The sequence below is a fragment of the Scylla paramamosain genome, chromosome 4, assembly GCF_035594125.1.
Source record: "Scylla paramamosain isolate STU-SP2022 chromosome 4, ASM3559412v1, whole genome shotgun sequence".
NCBI classification, from domain to species: domain Eukaryota; kingdom Metazoa; phylum Arthropoda; class Malacostraca; order Decapoda; family Portunidae; genus Scylla; species Scylla paramamosain.
Genome location: NC_087154.1, coordinates 36,987,130 through 37,007,026, shown reverse-complemented (window position 1 = coordinate 37,007,026; position 19,897 = coordinate 36,987,130). Strand labels below are relative to the sequence as shown.

The following is a 19,897-nucleotide window of genomic DNA, read 5'->3' as shown; positions in this document are numbered from 1 at the left end:
TACCGTGAGGACTGGGTGAATGGACCCCCATTGCCTACGTTCTTGACATGTCTCTATCTTCAGGTTCATGTTCTTTATTGCTTCCACTTGTGACTAAGCTATTGTATGTTTGGTTCGTGTTTTGTGTGAATCAATATTTTTTCATGAAGTGTTTTTCGTTGGATTATTTTCCGATGACTTGTCTCTTTGTCTTCAGGTTCATGTTGTTCCACATCGTTTCCACCAATGAGTAAACTATTACGCATGTCCGGTTTGTGTTTGGTGTGCACGTCAGTGTTGCTCGTGAAATGTTTTTAATATTGGATTCTTTTACAGCAACAGGATAAAGCTGGTCTTTCTTGCAGTTAGGCGGATCTGGTAACGCCATTTTGGTCTAGTATAATCGAGATCTACGTATCTCTTGTATGGCAACAAATGTGTAAATTCTAAAGTGGTTGCCGTCCATAAGTAACATGTCTTTATTGAACAAGACATCGTTATAATGAAGGCGGTGTTTGGCAGTTGTGTCAAGTTGATCTCAGCACCATAAATTTCTTCTTACATTACAAAGGCATTACAAAAATTACAAAGGCAGAATTTGAGAATTTTAAGTGATTTGAGAGTTTTCTGGAGGACCGATGACCGGCAGCAACAGACAGGGTGATGATGCATTAGGAAGTTAGCAGGGGGAGATAAATGAGTCTGTGTCCTAAATCCAGTGTGCCATCGGTGTGACACAAGGTTCTGCCTGGATAGACTAGAAATGGAAACGAATGTGGTGATTTATTTATTTATTTATTAACTCATTTATTTATTTATTTATTTTATTTCTTTTATTTTTTAGGGGGATGAATGGACTTCATATGGGGGTCTTGGAACATTTCGGTAAACGTGAAGTGCTTGTTAAGTCGACAGTCTGCGAGGCAAAGCAAAAGGGGTATAGTAGGTGTGTGTACGTATATACAGATTGAACGTCAAGTAGTCTAGAGCAGTTTAGTTTCCCGGTATTGTTTGTTTGTGTGAATGTTTACCGGAGATTACCATTTTGCCTCGGTGGTTTCGCCATGCCGGGAATTCACTTACTGCCAGTTAACTCGCTCGAGGCAAACAGTGTGCAGGGATAATTGGTGAGAGTGCTGGAGGCGGTGTGATGAAGCCGTATAATCTATGTACACTTTTGCGCTATAAATTAGGCGAGCAGGTAATGCCTGGGAGCGGGATAACGCAGCGCCGTAATTCTGGGATAGTCTGTCCTTCCTGCCGTGGCTGGCGGCTGTGCAATAAAGAAAAATAATTACAAGAAACCTAATCTTTGCTAATGCTTTATTTCCCGCATAAACACGTCACCGGCGGCCCTGCAAGCCCCGCCGCGTTACACTACACCGTCGTTAGGGTAATAATACGCTGTCACCCCGGACGCCCCCTGACTTACTCCCCTGATCCTCCTCCCCTTACCTTACCGCTTCCTCCTCCTCGGCCACCCTCACCTGCCTCACCTGCCTCGCCGCTGTCCACCTCACCTGCTGCACTTGTCGTTAACCACCTCACCTTGCTAACAGAGCGCACACATGTGTTTCCGTAAAGGTTTAGTTTATTTGAATCTGTACCGTTTAATTTACTGGGGTGGTGAGCGCTCCGCCCTTTATTTGTTAGCCCACAGGTGCGTCTGACACCCGGGCAAGGTAGCAGCTCTCCATGTACCCGTCGTGAGGTGTTCGACAAGCGCATTTACTCAGTGGCTTACGTAACACCGGAGGACGCGTCAGTGTTGGCTTTCTCGATATATTAGCCCCGTGTCCTTTGGGGGTGTATCAGTAACCCGCCACGTGGTTAAACGCCTGAAGAGACGGATGTGAACACGAAGGCAACGCGTGTGATACCGGATATCCTTACCCTCTACCTATATTGTTTAATTAACCGTGATTATCTACCTGGCCAACTTTATCGTCTCCTTGATCATACACATCGTTAGGAAACAATTTTTCTCATTTTCATATCAGCTGTTCTTGTTTTTCCTCTTCGACCTTGTAATAATCTTCCTCCTCTCCCGCTTTTACCTCATTTTCCTTGTGTTTTTTTTTTTTTTTTTTTTTTTTTAAGGCTGCTTTGTCCTCACTTATAATCATTTGAATCCCCCACAGCCTTTGTCCTCTTTCCCATCCAATTATTTTATCCGTATTCGCTTTTCTCTGCTTTACTGCATTGTGTAAGTTTCCGAGTAATACTTTCGTTGACTTGAGTGCAGTCTTGTTATATTCCATTTCGCTATACATGGTCATTTCTAGCTCCCTGTTCTCCGCCAATCAAACACGGATCCAGGTTTTTTGTTATTACTTTTCACCCAGTATTGTGCAAAGCTCCAAACACGACATCTTTTGACTTTGTAACTCGCCCTCACTTTGTTTGATTCTATTTGTATACACTTGGTCATTTCTGCTTTTTCTCTTGTTTCTCATCACACACGTATTCATCGTTTTTTTTTTTTATATTTCTTTACATACCGCTTTGTTTTTTCTTGATCTGCTGCTTGCAGTGCTCGTTATCGCCTGCACCTGCCTCCCCGCCTGCCTGCCTGCTTGCCTGCCTCTCTCCCCTTCCACCTCTTTCTTCCTTTCGCACCCAACAATGGCCCATAACTCCCCTGCGAACAGTGACCAGGCGTGACAGGCCGGCAGGAAGTAGCTACAGTGTGCAGATCGCCTCCTCTTACATCCTCTTCTCCTCTCCACGGAAAGTTATCGAAGAGTAGCCACCACCTACATCACCAGTCCCACTTCTCTTCCTTCCCTCATCTCCAACAACGCCGTTCTCACTTCAGTTGCCGCCATCGCCTTATGAACAATTTACTCATGTTCTTTGTACCTCAGTATTCTGTTATTTCTCTTTCTGTTCGTTGTCATGTGTTTTTCTTTTTTTTATATCTTTGTGACTTTTTTCATTGGGTTTCTTTCTAATCGTTCTGTTTCATCTTTACTTTTTCTTTGTTCATATTTCTCCCAATTGTATTCTTGAGCACTTTCTTCTGCCTGTCAAACTGATGACTAACGTGTAATACTAGTGGTCATCTCTCTCTCTCTCTCTCTCTCTCTCTCTCTCTCTTTCTCTCTCTCTCTCTCTCTCTCTCTCTCTCTCTCTCTCTCTCTCTCTCTCTCTCTCTCTCTCTCTCTCTCTCTCTCTCTCTCTCTCTCTCTCTCTCTCTCTCTCTCTCTCTCTCTCTCTCTCTCTCTCTCTCTCTCGCTGCAGTTGTTTATCGCCGAGTTAGTGGTGGGCGCTTCATCGCCATTAGGGTTCCTGGCATTAACTTCCTCGAGGAGTTATTTACATACAATAGTGAGCGACCGTAAGTGAGTTCGTGGCCGTGAAGGTTCCTGCGGCCGAGAGAGAGAGAGAGAGAGAGAGAGAGAGAGAGAGAGAGAGAGAGAGAGAGAGAGAGAGAGAGAGAGAGAGAGAGAGAGAGAGAGACGGGTTGTTTGTAAGGATGAATAAAGTTTATAAATGATAGTACTGACATATCTGATTAGTTCTGTATTATGTATGTATGTATGTATGTATGTATGTATGTATGTATGTATGTATGTATTTATGTTTGTTTTTATGTGCGTATGTATGTATGTAGTTCGCTTGTCTGTAACTACGCCTACATCTTATAACGATTCATATGCATTTTTCATTATGTAAATATATATATACGCAGTTGTATGCGTGTATGTTATTCGTACGTATTGCAAACGCCGGATGTGAAATTACCTGCCATCTCATAAAACATTACTGATAACGGCACAACGAAAACCTACAACAGCAAAAAAGCAACAGAACAAGGAAAATAAAACGTACCGGGATAAATTATATAATTCCGGCAAAGAGACATTTTTGGACAGGTGTTGGTGACGTGGCCAGAGAGAGAAAGAGGCAAGACAGACATATGTTGAGGTCACTGTGGTGGCGCAGGTGTGGCAGTGCTGGGGGAGGTGGTGCGTGGAGCATGGTGGATAGGGTAGAGATGCATGTATCCTAGTAATTGTGCTTGAAATGTGTGTGCTATAGAAATATATGGGTGGTGTGTTACAAAAATGCAGTGTGGTTACTGTTGATTTTGTTACAGGCATGGAAAACTTAGAGATGCGGTGTTGATACTGTGGTCTATGTTACGGAAATGAATGGTTGGCGTGGTGTAGAGATGCAGTGTGGTTATTGTGGCAAATACTGGTTGGTCGTGGTGGCTTTTGTGGTGAGATAACACGCGGTGGGTTCCATGTGCCATGATCCTGCTGTGCTGTGGTAGAGAGAGGTTGCTGTGGTGGGCATTATGTGGTAAAGATATCTTGTAGATTTTGTGCTTCAGAAAATTCCTACTTTTCATTTAAGTTTTCTCGTGGTAAAAAATGCGTCATAGTTTTGCTGTGAGAGATATTTCTTCGTATTTCTTTGTGGTGAATGGGGTAGAGCGCCGGTGTTATTAGTGTTGCGGAAAATTTTCCTTATACCACAGCTGTGTTGAAGGAGATCATCTATGTATGTGTGTGTGTGTGTGTGTGTGTGTGTGTGTGTGTGTTACAGAAGCGCGTGGTAAAGTGTGCTTCTGGAAGAGGTACGTTGTGTATGTGCAGAGTAGTTGAAATTGAGTCACGCGAATGAGACTGTAAAAGAAAATAGATGTAAGCGAGTGAAATTATGAATGAAATTAAATTCGGAGTCAGGAGTTAAATTACTTGAATACAATGTTAATGATGTAATAAAAGCACGATAATTTTGACTTGTGAGTCTTTCAAAGTAAAATAACAGCAATTTTACCGTACAATAAGTCACAAACATGAAGAATTATGAGAACAAAAAGAAAATAATTTTAAAAGAAGGGAGAGATTAAGAGCCAGATTAAGTTAAATTAAGTGAGGAAGCGTCACGAACAGTAAAACCAACACCATAAATCTAAGAGAAGAGAAAAAGCAAACAATTGAAAAAATAAAATAAAAAAGAACCTGCAGGTGAGGCGGGAAATAAACGAGGGAGGAATACGGCGGCGGCTCTTCATCAAAGCAGAGAAAATAAAGTCACTTCATTCTCGTAGTCAAGTCAGAGAGTAGCGAGTAGCGTCGGTGCAGAGTTACAAGGGTGCAGAATAACGCCTATCTGTCTATTCAAGTCAGAAGGGGAGAAAGAGACGTCTTGAGGCGGCGGGAAGCTCTCAGGCGTTGGTCAGATGGAGCTGAGTCTCGACAATCAGGTATTTGTTTACAGATTGAGGTTATTTCAGTTTTCCTGTAGATAAGAATTACTTTGGCGTGAAGGAGAGTGTGAAGTGGACGTGGCAGGTGCCCCCTCAGTCCTCAGGAGCCGGACGAGGACAGGAAAATAAACAAATACCATTAAATTTTAAATTAGAAAGTATAGGAGGCGCCAACGTGCAGATAACTAGCGTTTTTATGGCGCTGCAGATGAGGCGAGGAAGCAGCTGCCATAACACTAAAGGATCGGAGGAGGAGAGGGGTTGTAAGAAAATACTGCCTGGTGAGCTGAGTTCAAACACGAGCAGTACCAATAATGGCAGAGTAAACCTAATGAAAGGAAGGCCACTTGGAAAACGACGTGTGGGGTACTGAAGGGTGTGGCTGGCTGCTAGAATTCATATGAGGATTTTGAGGTAGTGGAGTAAGACTGTGCAGCATGTTAATATCGCTGTGACTTGTACTTACGGCGCTATATAAACTCAGTATGGGAAGTTTATGCTCCTATGAACTGCCTTATGACCATATAAGAGTTGAGTTATAGGTTGAATGATCAGAGATATGGACTACAGCAGAATTATGGGCTGAGTAAGAATTAATGTAAATGTGAGTAAATTTATGAGTTTAGTGATAAGAATTACTATCGTTGAACAGAGTGATGTGGTAAAGGAGCAATGGTATAAAAATTGAGAATTAGTGAAAGAAAATTAGTCTTGAAATTAACGAAAATCCAAGTTAGGAAAATAAGTCAAGCTTGAAATTGAACTTTTTGCAATATTAAAAACTCTAGAGGAAAGTGACAGCGGTGTATGAACTGGAAATAAGAAAAAAATCAAGGAAAATATTATAGAAAATGATGATGCTAGAGTCAAGAGGAATATGTAATCGGAAACTACGCGATGAAATAAGAAAAAAGATAAAAATACGGGGGAAAGAAGAGTAAAGGAGGGTAAAGGAGAGTAATTACAAGACTGGATAGGGCGATACACCAAATATTATGGAAAACTTACATCAAACTAATTAAAGCAAAATAAATTAAGTAAAACATTACGTTAAATGACGCGATTGGGCTCAGAAGAAATACATAATGAGGAAATATGCGAAGAAAAAAAGAAAAAAGAAAAAGAAAAAGGAGAGTAACCTTGTTGAACTCCAGGTAGGAAGAGATACCAAATGTTACGAGTTACTGTGAGACTCATCGCCTTATTCTGAGTCTCCTCTGGATAGATTGTGAGACTAACACCACCACCACCACCACCACCACCACTACCACTACCACTACCACTACAACCCTCCCCCCCTGTGCTGCCACCACCGTCCGAGCCTTCGTCGTCTGCGTGGCTTCACTGGAGGCTTGTTCCCGTTGGCATGGGGGGAGGGGGAGGCCTCGCCATGCCTTTAGTGGGTCGTAAATAACACAGCGGTGGACGGCCGTAATCACCAGCCGTATTTAAAGGTGATAAAGTGGTAAACGGCACCAACAAGGCCTCCTCTTCATCCCTACAACCCGCCTGCCCCGTCACCCGCACCCCTACATTGCCCTTCATCTCTGTTCCTCTCCCTATTCACACTGCTCACCCTAGTCTTCCTCCCCGCCTGCCCCTTGCTCATCACTCTTTCCCTTCTCTGACCTTCGGCTCCCTATCTTAACTATTGGTGTTTCTTGTAGTCTTTGCGTTTTTTCTTCCCCCAGTTCGTTTTTTTTTTTTTTTTTTTTTAGTTCTTTTCTCTCGATCATGTCTTCGTCCTTCCCGGCAAGAGCACTTTTCAGTCTTGCTTCATCCCGTCGTCTCTTCCTATTGTCTTTTTTTATTTCCTTTTGTTTGGTCTATCACGCCTTCTTTCCTCCGACGAACATCTTCCAGTTTTCTTCACCTTCTCGTTCCTTTCTACTGTTTTTTTTTCTTTTTTTTATCTTTCCCTCACGACCTAGCCTTTTTTTCCCCCACTTCCACTGCCTCTTCACTCATCGGCCCCATCGCCACTCGCTCCAGCACCACACCTTCCTCTACGCAGTTACTCGAATTACCTTCACCCCAGCAATTTTCCCTGCTACGAGAGATAAACACAGTATGCAAAAAAAGTGTACTCAGCTTGCCATGTCCTTAATTAAATAAGTGTTACCATAAAATATACTTTTTGGAGGTTCCCACATCTATCCACCCGCACCTTGACTCCTTGTCTCAAATATATCAGGTGTTGACTAGAAAATGCGACCATGATAACACGCAGCGGTGATCATCTAGTGCTGTCTGTCTCCTTGTGTGTGATGGGGGATTATTATCATTATCATCATTATTGAGGGGAAAAACGGGAAAAGTCAAGGTAGAGGCATGGGTGTGACGTGAGCCTGTGTGTGTGTGTGTGTGTGTGTGTGTGTGTGTGTGATGTAAGGAAAGTACAAGGAATACATTTTTCATGATCTGACTCTTGGGTATCTTTCTTTCTTTCTTTTGCTTCTTTTCTTCTGTCTCTTCTTTTTTTTCTCTCTTGTTTTGTATTTGTATTCTCTTTATACATCCACCGTGATTTCCATTATTTTTCATTTTCATATATTTTATCATCATTTTCTACTAAGTTTCCGTATCTCTTCTCCTCCTTACTCTCTTATCTTGAGCTCTCATCTCTACTTTCCCCTCCCCTTCCTGATAGTGGATGGTCTGGATAAAAGTAGGTAACGAGAGGCCATGGATAGACGATATAGGAGGGAAGATAGTGGTGAAGTGTTGGGGATGCAGCAGCGTCTGAGTGAGGGAGGAATGCAGGAATGCAGACAACAAGGCACATCTCCCTGCAGCTTCACGGCTTGTCACTGGAATGCCTTCACTTTCACGTTGCTCTTTGCAGTTGGCGTGTGTTTTCTTCTTTATAAGAAAAGTAAAATGTGAAAAATACCGGCATTTTGGTGGACTAATGTGCTCTCTGTTGGTAGATTGAAATATATCATAAGCCGAATGAGATAAACTTTACAGTTTTACATTTACATTGCCTTCGCTCTGTTTTATATGTGTTTTCTCTCATCTTAGAGGAATTGCCACTTGTGTTATTTTCGCTACATTTATTTATTTATTTTTTTAAACGCACACATTTTTCTGTGTTAATGAACTGAAAGAATTCCTCGGAGAATGTTTTTAGCTAATAAGAGACATACTGTGTTATGGCGACGCTGAGGCTGCAATGTCGCCACCAGACTGTGATGGAATGGATGTTTTCAGATCTTGGCGCTTTTGAATCCTGCGTCTCTTCGTGGCGTGCGCTGGGAACAGGAGGAGAAACGAAGATATGGAATGGTGCTCCGTCTCTCGAGCCGTTCTCGGTAATCGAGGTCACAGGTGCTCTCTTCATCACCATACAAGAGGGTCGCCTCCCTCTCAGCACCTGTGTGTGGATGGCTCCCTCATGACGCACCCATACAATGAGGGTGGGCAGCAATATTAAATTTTGTCCCCGAGCTGATCCCTACCGCCACTTGCTTCTTGCCATTAGAAGCGCTGGCGGTCGTGTGGGTTTGAACGTCTGCGTCAACACTGGTAATCAGCTGCCGGAGTGCTTCCCGAGCACGTGCAATGGGCGGCGGATGACGGAGCCATACACACACACACACACACACACACACACACACACACACACACACACACACACACTGCATTCGGCGCCGCCCTGACCACAGCGGCGCGGCGCCAGGCACGATCGATATCTTGGCGTGCTGTGGTGCGATTAGAGCTTATTGGACATAGTCATTTCCAAGGCCCGATCATCCAGGTTTTTTATGCAAATTACGGGGTTTCACTTTGAAACAATCGGCTGGTAATTGTTGAGCTCCGGCATAATTCCATATTAAGGCGACAGTAAACTTGTGGCGAAAAGTTAATCACGTGTGTCTGTCTTGTGTGGCGGCGAGACCCTCGACAGGACAGCGCTGATTTGTATGATTAAATCAGAGACAAGAAGCCGAGGGGAGGCCATTCCGAGAAGTCTGAGACGTGACGCTGTGACGGACATTGCTCGCCCTCTCTCATCAGCTTCATTCTCATCCGGTGGCAGGATTTAAATACCTTCCCTCAGCTATGATATCTAATTTGGCCTCCGCCTGATTACCCAACACCCCGCCGCCCTCGCTAGACACAATAGGGTCCTGCGAGCCCCTGACAATGCGTTGTTGGCGCTCTCGGCGTCACGCTTATGATGCGTTGGCATTCATACACCAATAATTATGTTGCTGTGTCGTGCTGTTCTATAGTCAAGTCAGGACGGGTTTCGCAAGACGATAGCGTGCTAAACATGATGTTTTCACCTTGTTACTGCAAGATTTATATTTTTTTACACTATGACATCTGACGGTAAATGTAAACTTGAAACTTTAAGACTAAAACCAGTTGGAACGTATATTACAACAAAGCCATTTTAAAATATCAAATATTACAGCTTTGCCCACCTAGTGTCACATGGCTCACCTCTGGGATGGGAGGAAAGGGAGGGAAGGAAAGAAGAGAGGAAGGGAGAAAGGAAGGGAGGGGGAAGCCATGTGCATGGTTTTGTCACGTAATACTGAGGTCTCTGTGACGACCCTCTACGTGGTTTCATAATAAGTGACCCCTTGACACTATGGATTGGGTCACGGAAGGCACAAAGCGGGCGGAGATGTGCAGTAAGTGGCGTCAAGTAGTGGGCAGGTGTGGGCTTACTTACTTACTGACCCTCATTGGCTGAACAAATAATCAGTGGAGACTCGTGTCCAGGAAACACTTTATGTGAGCGTCAATAGGATTTGCATTTCAACACTGAGCTCTCTGGCGTGTTGATACGAAGGCCAACTTGGAATGTTTATTTGTCTTGGAAAGGTGGACGAGAATCTCCTACAGACCCGAAGTTTGACGCGTTTAGAGAATGTTTATGCAGCAAATAGAAATGGAGATGCGCGGAAGTGATCAACTGGCAGAGTGGTGACAGGCGGCGCGTGTTTATCGTCGCCACACAAATAAATAAGGAGATCTGTTTTGTAGATCGGTGACGGCTACTTGACAGCACATCTGGCACAAAAGACGAGAGAAAGAAAAAAAGAAAAAAAATAGAGGAAAAGGGAATTGAGTTAGTGTTCTGTCCGTACCTATTTTTTTTTTCTTTACCCTTTTAATTGCTGGATCCTTATCACAGCATCATTAAGACTCATTTGTACCTTGCAGACTTATTTGAACAGGTAACACAAACTTTCCATAGACTCTAAGTAATTGATGGTGATGACTTCATAAGGATACAAAAGGAATGAGAGTATTTGCTAATTTTCCTCAAACTTAACGTAAAAACGACGGATTTTCAATAATCAAGACAAATTTTTCTTCCTTCCAAATAAAAAAAATCAAGAAAAGCACCACCTGACAAAAGTGATGTACATTCTTTTAAGTAATTTTTAATAATAAACCATAAATTCGATTGCTATTAACTTTTTAAATAATTAGAAAGTAGAATTAGTCTCTTTATGTATCAGCGTGGTGGTGAAAAGCAAAACACCAGTCTTATGGAAGAGGGGAAAGAAAGGATGAGGGGAGAGGAGGAAGGGGAGTCTGTGGGGGGGGGGCGACGGCGGAGGGGGTCCTGTAGGTGGAATGGGACTGAGGGGGGGGTTGAGGGGAGCGGGAGCGCGATAACTATCAAAGAGGAAGTAATTAAGAACCCACTGCTGACCCGGTTATTATTACTTTAAATTACTACCTGTGAAAACCTACAATAATTACAACAGGGTAGTGTGGGGGGGGTGAGGGTGTCTGTGCTGGGGGTCTGGGGGCTACTTGGGGGCTGTAGTTGGGTTGGTGTCGTGGAGGAGCAAGTAGGTGACCGGGGGTGATAATGTCAGTGAGACTCAGAATAATATTTTTGTGGCCTCTTGCATTTAGATTGGTATTAATTCAATTTTTTACCTCCGTTATTCTTATACGTATTGTATTCCCATAGAATTCTGTATCTTTGTGGTATTTTAATTTTAATATGAACATCGAAAAAAGAACATAAGGGAAACTGTGAGAAGCCAGCAGGCCTACACCTGGCATTTGCTGTATAACACTTACCTACGAGTATATCCAACTAGCCTTCCTATCTATAAATTTATCTAATGTTTAAAGCTCCTTATAGACTCGGCATTAACTTCACATATAATAAATTAATACTAAACTCGCCAAGGCTGGAAAACACATAGGAAGGAAGCATGTGTGACTCAATAGAGAGAAAAAAATCAATATTGTTCCCCAGTTGCCCAGGTCTGTGCGTGGAATATTTCTATCTAGTGGTGGTGATGAGTCTAATGTTAAAAGCTCCATATAGACTCGGCGTTAACTTCGCATATAATAAATTAATACTAAACTCGCCAAGGCTGGAAAACACATAGGAAGGAAGCATGTGTGACTCAATAGAGAGAAAAAAATCAATATTGTTCCCCAGTTGCCCAGGTCTGTGCGTGGAATATGTATATTTAGTAGTGGTGATGAGTCTTATGCTTCCTCAGCCGTATTACCGAGGAATCAGGAACACAACGGAGAATCTACTGCTTATTGGCGACACGCAGGTCATGTTTAGCTAGTCCTTAGTGAGCATAAAGTGACGGCTCGGGTCACAACGTGCTGGGGAACATGCAAAGGCTCTTTACACTGCGCACTGGCCGTCCCTCCTTCATCATGTCAGTAATCAACCTCTGAGAAATATTATATCTTGTTCAGAAAAAAAAAAAAAAGGTAAAGAAAATAGCCTTAATCTCTATGCTAAATTTCAAGAACACCTGGTCCAGTTTCCCTTCTTTGTTATCTTTACTTCTTTAATGACCTAACCTCGTTTCCCTTTTTTGCCACTCTTTATCTCTATCATACGTTTCCCCTCGTTCTCACCTCAATCTCTTTACCGTACATGGTTCCTTTTAATCTCTACGTTAAGCTCCAGCAACAGCCGGCATCGTTTTCCCTCTTTCTTATCTCTACTTCTTTATTGATCTAACCTCCTTTCCCTTTTTTGCCACTCTTTATCTCCTTATCGTTCATTCCCCCTCGTTCTTACCTCAGTCCCTTTACCGTACGTGGCTCCTTCCCTCCTTCCCTGTCCGTCTTCCCCTCATCCCAGCTCACGACCTCCTTACCCCCTTAGCACTTAGTCAAGGGGGTATGCTGACCCACCACTAAGTACGAGGCAACAAAATGGCGGGGATAATTACTCATGTACCTTCAGTTAGTGTGCAGATCAGGTGTTGTGCATTTCCCTGCGTATAAGAAGAAGAAGACGGTCTTGTATAGTTCGTGAGCTGTCAGTGTGCCTCAGTAAGCTGTGATTGTTGTTTTGCTCATCATGTGTTCTGGTTCGTCACGCGTTCCGCCGCTCCTCTCCTCCTATCCCCGTGTTCCTCTCCTCCTACCCCAGTGTTGTGCTTGTCTGTGATTAGATGTCTGTGCCGCGTGGGAGTCATTTCGGTAGGGCAGGAGGGTTGGTGAATTATGTTAGGGTGACAGTACTTGAGTGGCAGTTGTAATACTGTTGTTTGTGCTCCGTCTGGATTCAAATATCGTGTTGCGCTTCTTTGTGATTAGATGTGTTTAGGTCACGGGGTTAATTTCGGTAGGGCTGGGGGTTGGTAAACTAGGGTAGGGTGACACTACTTCAGTGATTTTACTAATACTATGTTTGTCTTCCGTCTGGATTTAAATGTCGTTATCATCGTGTACTTTAGGGTAGATCCAGACGATAACGTTATCCACATGTGTTTGTGGAAGAGTTTATTGGGTTGAATCTGAATTACATGATTTATTTCTTGCGTGCAGGGATGTTTTGTAAAAGATCAGATGATTATAATATTTGAACACTGTCAAATGAATTATGTGGCAGATGTGAAGTAAACACACTACTGGGGTGAAGTAAGATGAGTGACTCGGCTGTAAACTAATGATAATGTGTAGAAAGTATGAGATTTATAGAAATTAGTAACGATAGAATGAATTTTGTTATATTTTTCTAATGATTTCCAGCTTTATGATGGTGGCACTATTTTCTCAGTGTTATTTTAGTTTTATTCATCTGTTCTTTTTAGGCAACGGACATTACAATCCCTCGTATGTGTGTGTGTGTGTGTGTGTGTGTGTGTGTGTGTGGATGCGAATATTTGCGGCTGGCAGACACCTGTATATACCCCCCATGTGACTGACTGACAGACTGACTGGGTGACTGGTGACTGACGTGTGTCTAGCGTGAGGGAAGGCGGAGGGCTGGCGTGCATGTGTGCCGCTGTGACGCTCAACAAACAGGTCATCCTACATGCACCACTCCCGGGTCTGAGCTGCGCCTCATTACTGTGCTGGATACTTTACTTGCAAATCCACGCAGGGAACATCAGCATACGTAATATTTTTGATGGATAATAATGGCGCTATTACATCTTGATTCAGTCATTCAGAGCAGTAAAACTTGAACCATTTTTCTTCCTTTTTTGACGTTGAAGAATATCTCGATGATGAAGCTTTGCCTCTTTTTTTTTCTCTCTCTTTTCCTCCTCCTTCCATGCCTTCCTCCAGTTTCCTCCGTCACTCCCTCACCCTCTACCCCTCCCTGCATTTTCCTTCCTCCTCCGCCCCTCGCCACCGTCACACATCAAAGCTTTAGTAAAAAGGCTTCTGCTACTCTTTCTGGGTCGCTTTTGTTCTGGGAAACGTGTGTATGTTCCATTAGGATCTCTCTCTCTCTCTCTCTCTCTCTCTCTCTCTCTCTCTCTCTCTCTCTCTCTCTCTCTCTCTCTCTCTCTCTCTTGTTTATTTACATTTTCTATTGACCGTTGTGTATAAAAAGCGAGTGACTTAAGTTGTTTCTTGCACTGAGTTGATCACCTTAGTCTTTATTTACAATTGGAGTTATTTTTATCTATTTTCGTTTATTTTTGGGAGGGGTATTTTCCTCTGTTTTATTTCCCAGCTTTATTGCCTCGGTCCTCCCGTGTCTATATAACCGGCAAAAAATGATGTTAGTATGCGTGACAATACGACAAAGGCTTCAGAAGAAAAATGGGTTGCATATGAATGTAATAAGACCAGACACCTGTGCCAGCTAATTTTCCTCCCACACCTGTCTTTCCGATCCACGTACTCTATTATCGCTTCATATTTATCGATTCTCTCATGCGAAGTTGGTATTATGGACTGCTCCTAATATTTAACTGCACGTGGCGTACTGACACTATAAGGCTTTAATATTTCTATACTTTCCTACTCTCTTCCCTCTCTCTTGTAGTTAATGCTAGACACCGCACTCCCCTCTCCCCTCTTCCCGGTCACTCGTCATTCGTCTGGGATCAAAACATCCTCCCTTAACCACCAGAAAAAGGGCGGGAAGGAGGCAGGCAGTGTCTGGGTGAGGAGGACGATAATAAGTGTTGACACAAGGCCGGCAGAGTGGCTGGGGAAGGGATGGTATTCAGTGGTCGGGCCGCAGAGACTGGCCAGGAGGGGACGGGTGCGGGAAGGACGGTGGGAGAAGGACAGGGACGCGGGCGGTGGTGTCCTCACGCCCAGCTGTCTGTACCGCGGGGCGAGGGTTGCTGAGGTAGACATGCTGCTGATAGGGCTACATGGCTAACTAATAAATGTGTACACACGCGGGAAGATAAGTTGTTGAGACTTGATGAAGAACAGTTTTGTTTACTTCTGCTGGAATTTCATTTAGTAGATGTGGTGTATTTTTTTTACTAACTCGTATTTTGTGGAGGACTGAGGGTTACGTGACAGGAGTAAGAGAGGTGTCAGGCTGAGTACTCACTAGGGAGGCCGTGGGGGAAGACTCTTGCGTGCCGTGACAGCAGCCAGGGGTACAGAGGGTATTCCCGAGGGAGGTGTGCGGCCAGGCCGGGAGCGCTCCCACCCATCATGAGGGGGTTGAGCTGTGGTGGAAATGTGCTAGGAAGTCCTTGGAACTGTGGCAGGGCGGCCAGATTGAGGTGGTGGGGAAGAAGGGCTGGTGGAAATCCCGTAGGGAGTTTTGCCGCCGCCAGCAGCGAGGGCGGCAGGCTCACTTCCTGAGAAGGTCTGTGTGTCGCACCATTGATTGGCTGCGGCCGCTGGATGGGCAGCGGCTTGTACTCATCCAGCAGGGCACGCATGGCCAGAGGTGCCCGCAGGTCGCTGAAGGCCGGAGGGCCAGGGGAGCGGGGTGACGGAGGCATGGAGCCGGGAGGAGACAGTCCCCGCTCGCTGCAGGTGTCGGCGAGCGGCGGCGATCCACGGCCCTCCGAGTTCACCTTGCCGCCCACCAGCGACTCAATGGAAAAGCCGAGCTTGGGCTTCATCAGGGGATCGCAGGGCATCATTCAGCCGGCGTCCATGTGAAACAAGGGAAGAGGACGGCAGGAAGGGCAGCGTGCCTCAAAACACCACACGTGCAGACGGGCGCGCGCCACCTCGCAGCACAGTACACCACGTAACGCTAGCCGAGCAGCGCCGGGCCCGGGGTAACCACTCCAGTATTCTTCGGCTTCCACCACATGCCGTCACCCTGCCATGTGTCTGCCTGCCGCTCGCCCCGCCCACCGCCCTGGGCCCGCCCACATAATCATCATCCCACCAATGGTCGCAGTGCTGGTGTGACTGGGGCGGAGTGTGGTGACGGCTGGCGCACGGCGGCTCCCCCCACCCACACACACACTCTCACAGTCCACCAGTGCAGATGGAACGCCCGCTCGTAGTCGCGTATGCCTTGCGCTCATCTGATGCCGCCTCTGGTGCCGCTGAGGGGCAGCACATGAGGGTTGAGTCTCTGGTGAGAAGAGAAACGATTTTTCGACATGTGAAACTAACCAATAAACGGAGAGTGGGAAGCCTGGTGTCTCTCCTTGCGTCTGCCGAGGTGGCGAGGACGGCGGCACCGCCTTCCCACCTCAGCGGACCTCAGTTCGCTCACAATGACCCACCAGCAATCATCCGCGCCACGCTGCGCCTCGCACCACAACACAAACACAGTACCACTGAACTTTGCTTCCACCCTGTAACAGATCACGTGTTTGAAACTTACAGTAAACACTGAATTAAGCGCCTGACTGATAGAACTGCGAAGGCGAGAAAACTATTGACGATAAGAGGGAGAGAAAGATGAATGGGAGTGAGGCGGGAGGAGGGAGCGTGAGGGGAGGCATGCAGGCTGGCTGAGTGGCTGACTTGTGGCATGATCACACACCCGCTAGGAGCACCCTGTAGGACAAAGCAATATTGTGTTACCTGATTTTCATTTAATTAAAGAGACCTGTTTGGTAGTTGTAGGTGAAGCGAGAGGTGTGTGTGTGTGTGTGAGAGAGAGAGAGAGAGAGAGAGAGAGAGAGAGAGAGAGAGAGAGAGAGAGAGAGAGAGAGAGAGAGAGGAAAATATTGTACCAGTGACTGTCTTTAAGGAGAATGGCTCTTCATCCTTCACTTGTCACGCTGTTATGGTAACGATCTCACCTAGAATTACACCCCCTTGTCTTTAACACTTGAGGAACACGGCGTCTGTCCTCTCAAGGCTTCCATTAATACACACACACACACACACACACACACACACACACACACACACACACACACACACACACACACACACATACATACATAAGTAGGACGTGAAGTCACCGCAAACTCCTATAATACATAACTTGCATGCATTATTCTCTTTCGTTGCTTGCACGTGTCATGCCAAGTGTTACAGACGCTGCCCTTTGTTCACTTGGCGATCTTATTATGTGAAGAAACTCCGGCTATCCTTAATAGTGATCATGTTTCCTTTACTTTTTGATAAAAACTGTGTGTGTGTGTGTGTGTGTGTGTGTGTGTTCCAGCTTTTCACATACTCCTATCTGTCGTACATTTACTTCTATTGGATAAACTTTAATTGATTTCCAGCTTTTTTATTGTTATGTGTTAAACATTTCGTGTAGTTTTGTATTTTCTCTCTACTTCCACCTGTTTCATTCCCTTTATGCCTTTGTGGAAGTCCTCATCCAGTAAGTTTCCCTCCCTCTATCCACATATTCCTATCTGTCACACATATCACATTAAATAACATTCTTCCATTTACTCTAAAACCAATCCCATATCCCTCAAAAACATCTACAGTTCCTTGTGCTATTTGTTTTCTTTTCAACTACATACTTCCCTTCCTGTCCTCTTTTGTGCCTCCCCCTCCAGTCCGTCTCTGTCCTCCGCCCACAAATTCCTGTCGTTGAGTGATAGCTGAGGCGGGGCGTCGAGGGGGTGTTGAGGAACGGCGCAGCAGAGGGTCTCGCCACAACGGTTACGATCTCAGCCGAAGTATTGGGCGCCTCGGGGCTGTAAGGGGGTCAAGATTAGTTAGCTGAAGGCGATCGTGTTACTGAAGGAAAGGAAAGAAGAGAAGGAGAGCAGGGAAAGGATGGTAGACTGAAATAGGTTATGTGTACGTACGTGTAAGTGAAGGAAAGGAATTAGGGCGAGAAAAGGGAGAAGGAGGAAAGGAAAGAAGAAAAACAGGGAATAGGAGAAGAAATTAAATAACGGACGTACTTGTGAGTGAAGGAAAGAAATAGATGAATGGATGGAAATAAGAAAAGGAGGGAGGAAAAGAACGAAAGGCAAGAAAATAGACAGGAGGAAGATATGGAACACAGGAGTTAGAGGAGGCTAATAGTAACAAGAATGAAGGGCAAGTAAAGTCTAATCACATCCTTCTAGTGACAATCTTACTCAGGGAAAAGAGGATGCAAGGGAAGGATAGAAATGGAAGAAAGAGACGAAACTCAGATATCCTCAGATCTGTATTGAGCTGAAATATATGCAAAGGAGACCAAAGGAAGGGAGGTGAATAGAAGAGGAAGATAAAAAAGGGACGGGAAATAGTGTAAGAAACGAGAGATAGACGGGAAGAAAGAAAAAACGTAATAATAATAATAAAATAAGTAAATGAAGAAGAAACATTACAAAATGATCATGTGAAGTAGAAGGAAATAATAAAAAGCAACGAAGGTAAACAGAAGAATCCCCTTTTATCACTTTGCTTCCTGAAAATTAACAAAAAACAATACAAAGGAGATCACAGGAGTTACAGTAAATGCTCCCATCAGTACATTTGTGATAAGCGAAGTGGTATAGTTAGTCTTAACACACTGACAATACGTTGGTGTGTCCTTATCTCCCATGAGTGAAATGCTGAGATATAAGACACTTCTCCGGGTAAAAAATAAAGTTTGGGTGAAAATAAAGGGGAGTTTTCACCCTCTCTATAGAACAGCTTGAGGTGGTTACGAGGAAGGAGTGCCAGTGACAGATGAATGGGGCAGAAAACAGTGAAGTGGTGCGGTGGAAATAGTGCCTCAGCTGCCAAGAGAGAGAGAGAGAGAGAGTAGAGAGGAGAGAGAGAGAGAGAGAGAGAGAGAGAGAGAGAGAGAGAGAGAGAGGGAGAGAGAGACGCAGATGGCAACCTCCAGAATAGAGCGAGAAAGAAAAAAAGTGTAAAACATCAAGGACATATTGAGTGTCGCTTGAATTAACGACGAAAAGGTTCGGCGACGCGGGTTTTGGGGTAACGCAGAGAGAGAGAGAGAGAGAGAGAGAGAGAGAGAGAGAGAGAGAGAGAGAGAGAGAGAGAGAGAGAGAGAGAGAGAGAGAGGGTCAAGTTTATTTCTGGCTAAATCAATAGACCGCTCCCAATAAAAAAAGGGTAGGAGTGGCACCAATAATCAAGGGCAGCAGACAGTAGCGGGGCGGAAGGAGGCGGAGGAGAGCAGGAAATTATTGAAGGACAGAGGAACACTTTTACCTACGTGAGGACGGAGCGGGAATATGAGTTCAGTAAGTCTTAGGATGTTTGAGGAGAAAACAACGCCGCCCATAAACTGCCAGTGTGTGCTTGGGGGACGAGAGAGAGAGAGGAGAGAGAGAGAGAGAGAGAGAGAGAGAGAGAGAGGAGAGAGAGAGAGATGAGAGATGAGAGAGAGAGAGAGAGAGAGAGAGACCGTGCATCGAGGCGGAGATTAATCGCGAATGTCAGAGGTTGGGAGACAGAAGGTGGCTGTCAGCGAGACGAGCAGATGAGGCGCTATGCAAGAAAATTGAATAAGGGTGTCAGCAGGAAGGGCTGATGGAGACGTCAGCGGCGGGTAGTAATCAGCCTGCCAGCCGGGAGGGTAATGACTGGGCGCCCTGAGAAGGGATATGAGTCTCTGCATTATGCAAGACATTAAGGGCGAGGGGATGTGGCAACGCGCCCCGGATAAGACCTGTATAACTCGCTCCGACCCCGAGGAACCACCGGCCGGCCAGCCACTCTTGAATTTACATCAGATAATGTGGCCAGGAAGGAAGGTGGATAAATGTTCCTAAGAGGAGCCCCGGCAGAGGCAGCCTCCGAGGGGGTGACCTGCATAACACTCTCCTCTGCTCGTATGCTGTTGGCGAGTGTGTGGTGATGGACTAGCAAGTGTAATGTGCGAATTAGATGCCGCGTGGTGGGCAAGGTGTTTCTGGGGACAAAAGTACTGTATGCTAGAAATCTCTCTCTCTCTCTCTCTCTCTCTCTCTCTCTCTCTCTCTCTCTCTCTCTGCTTGCAGGTGATGATCATTTTGTATTATATAGTTTGGTGCTCATGTATACAACACGCCTGTTCTCCAGTCTGTGTTGGTGGTGTGGTGGTGATGGTGCTGGTGATGGTGGTGGTGGATGGTGTCGCATAATTCATTATTG

At 45.0% G+C, this 19,897-nt stretch overlaps 1 protein-coding gene across 1 annotated transcript in view; it reads right to left on the bottom strand.

Annotated features, from left to right (window-relative positions):
* Nucleotides 1-16,272, bottom strand: part of LOC135100056 (homeobox protein EMX1-like) — a 36,187-nt gene extending 19,915 nt beyond the window's left edge. The window contains exon 1 of the mRNA XM_064002939.1: nt 14,976-16,272. Within this exon, the coding sequence (XP_063859009.1) occupies nt 14,976-15,522 (547 nt within the window). The 5' untranslated portion in view covers nt 15,523-16,272. The remainder of the gene's footprint in view (nt 1-14,975) is intronic.
* Between the last annotated feature and the right edge of the window lie 3,625 nt (nt 16,273-19,897).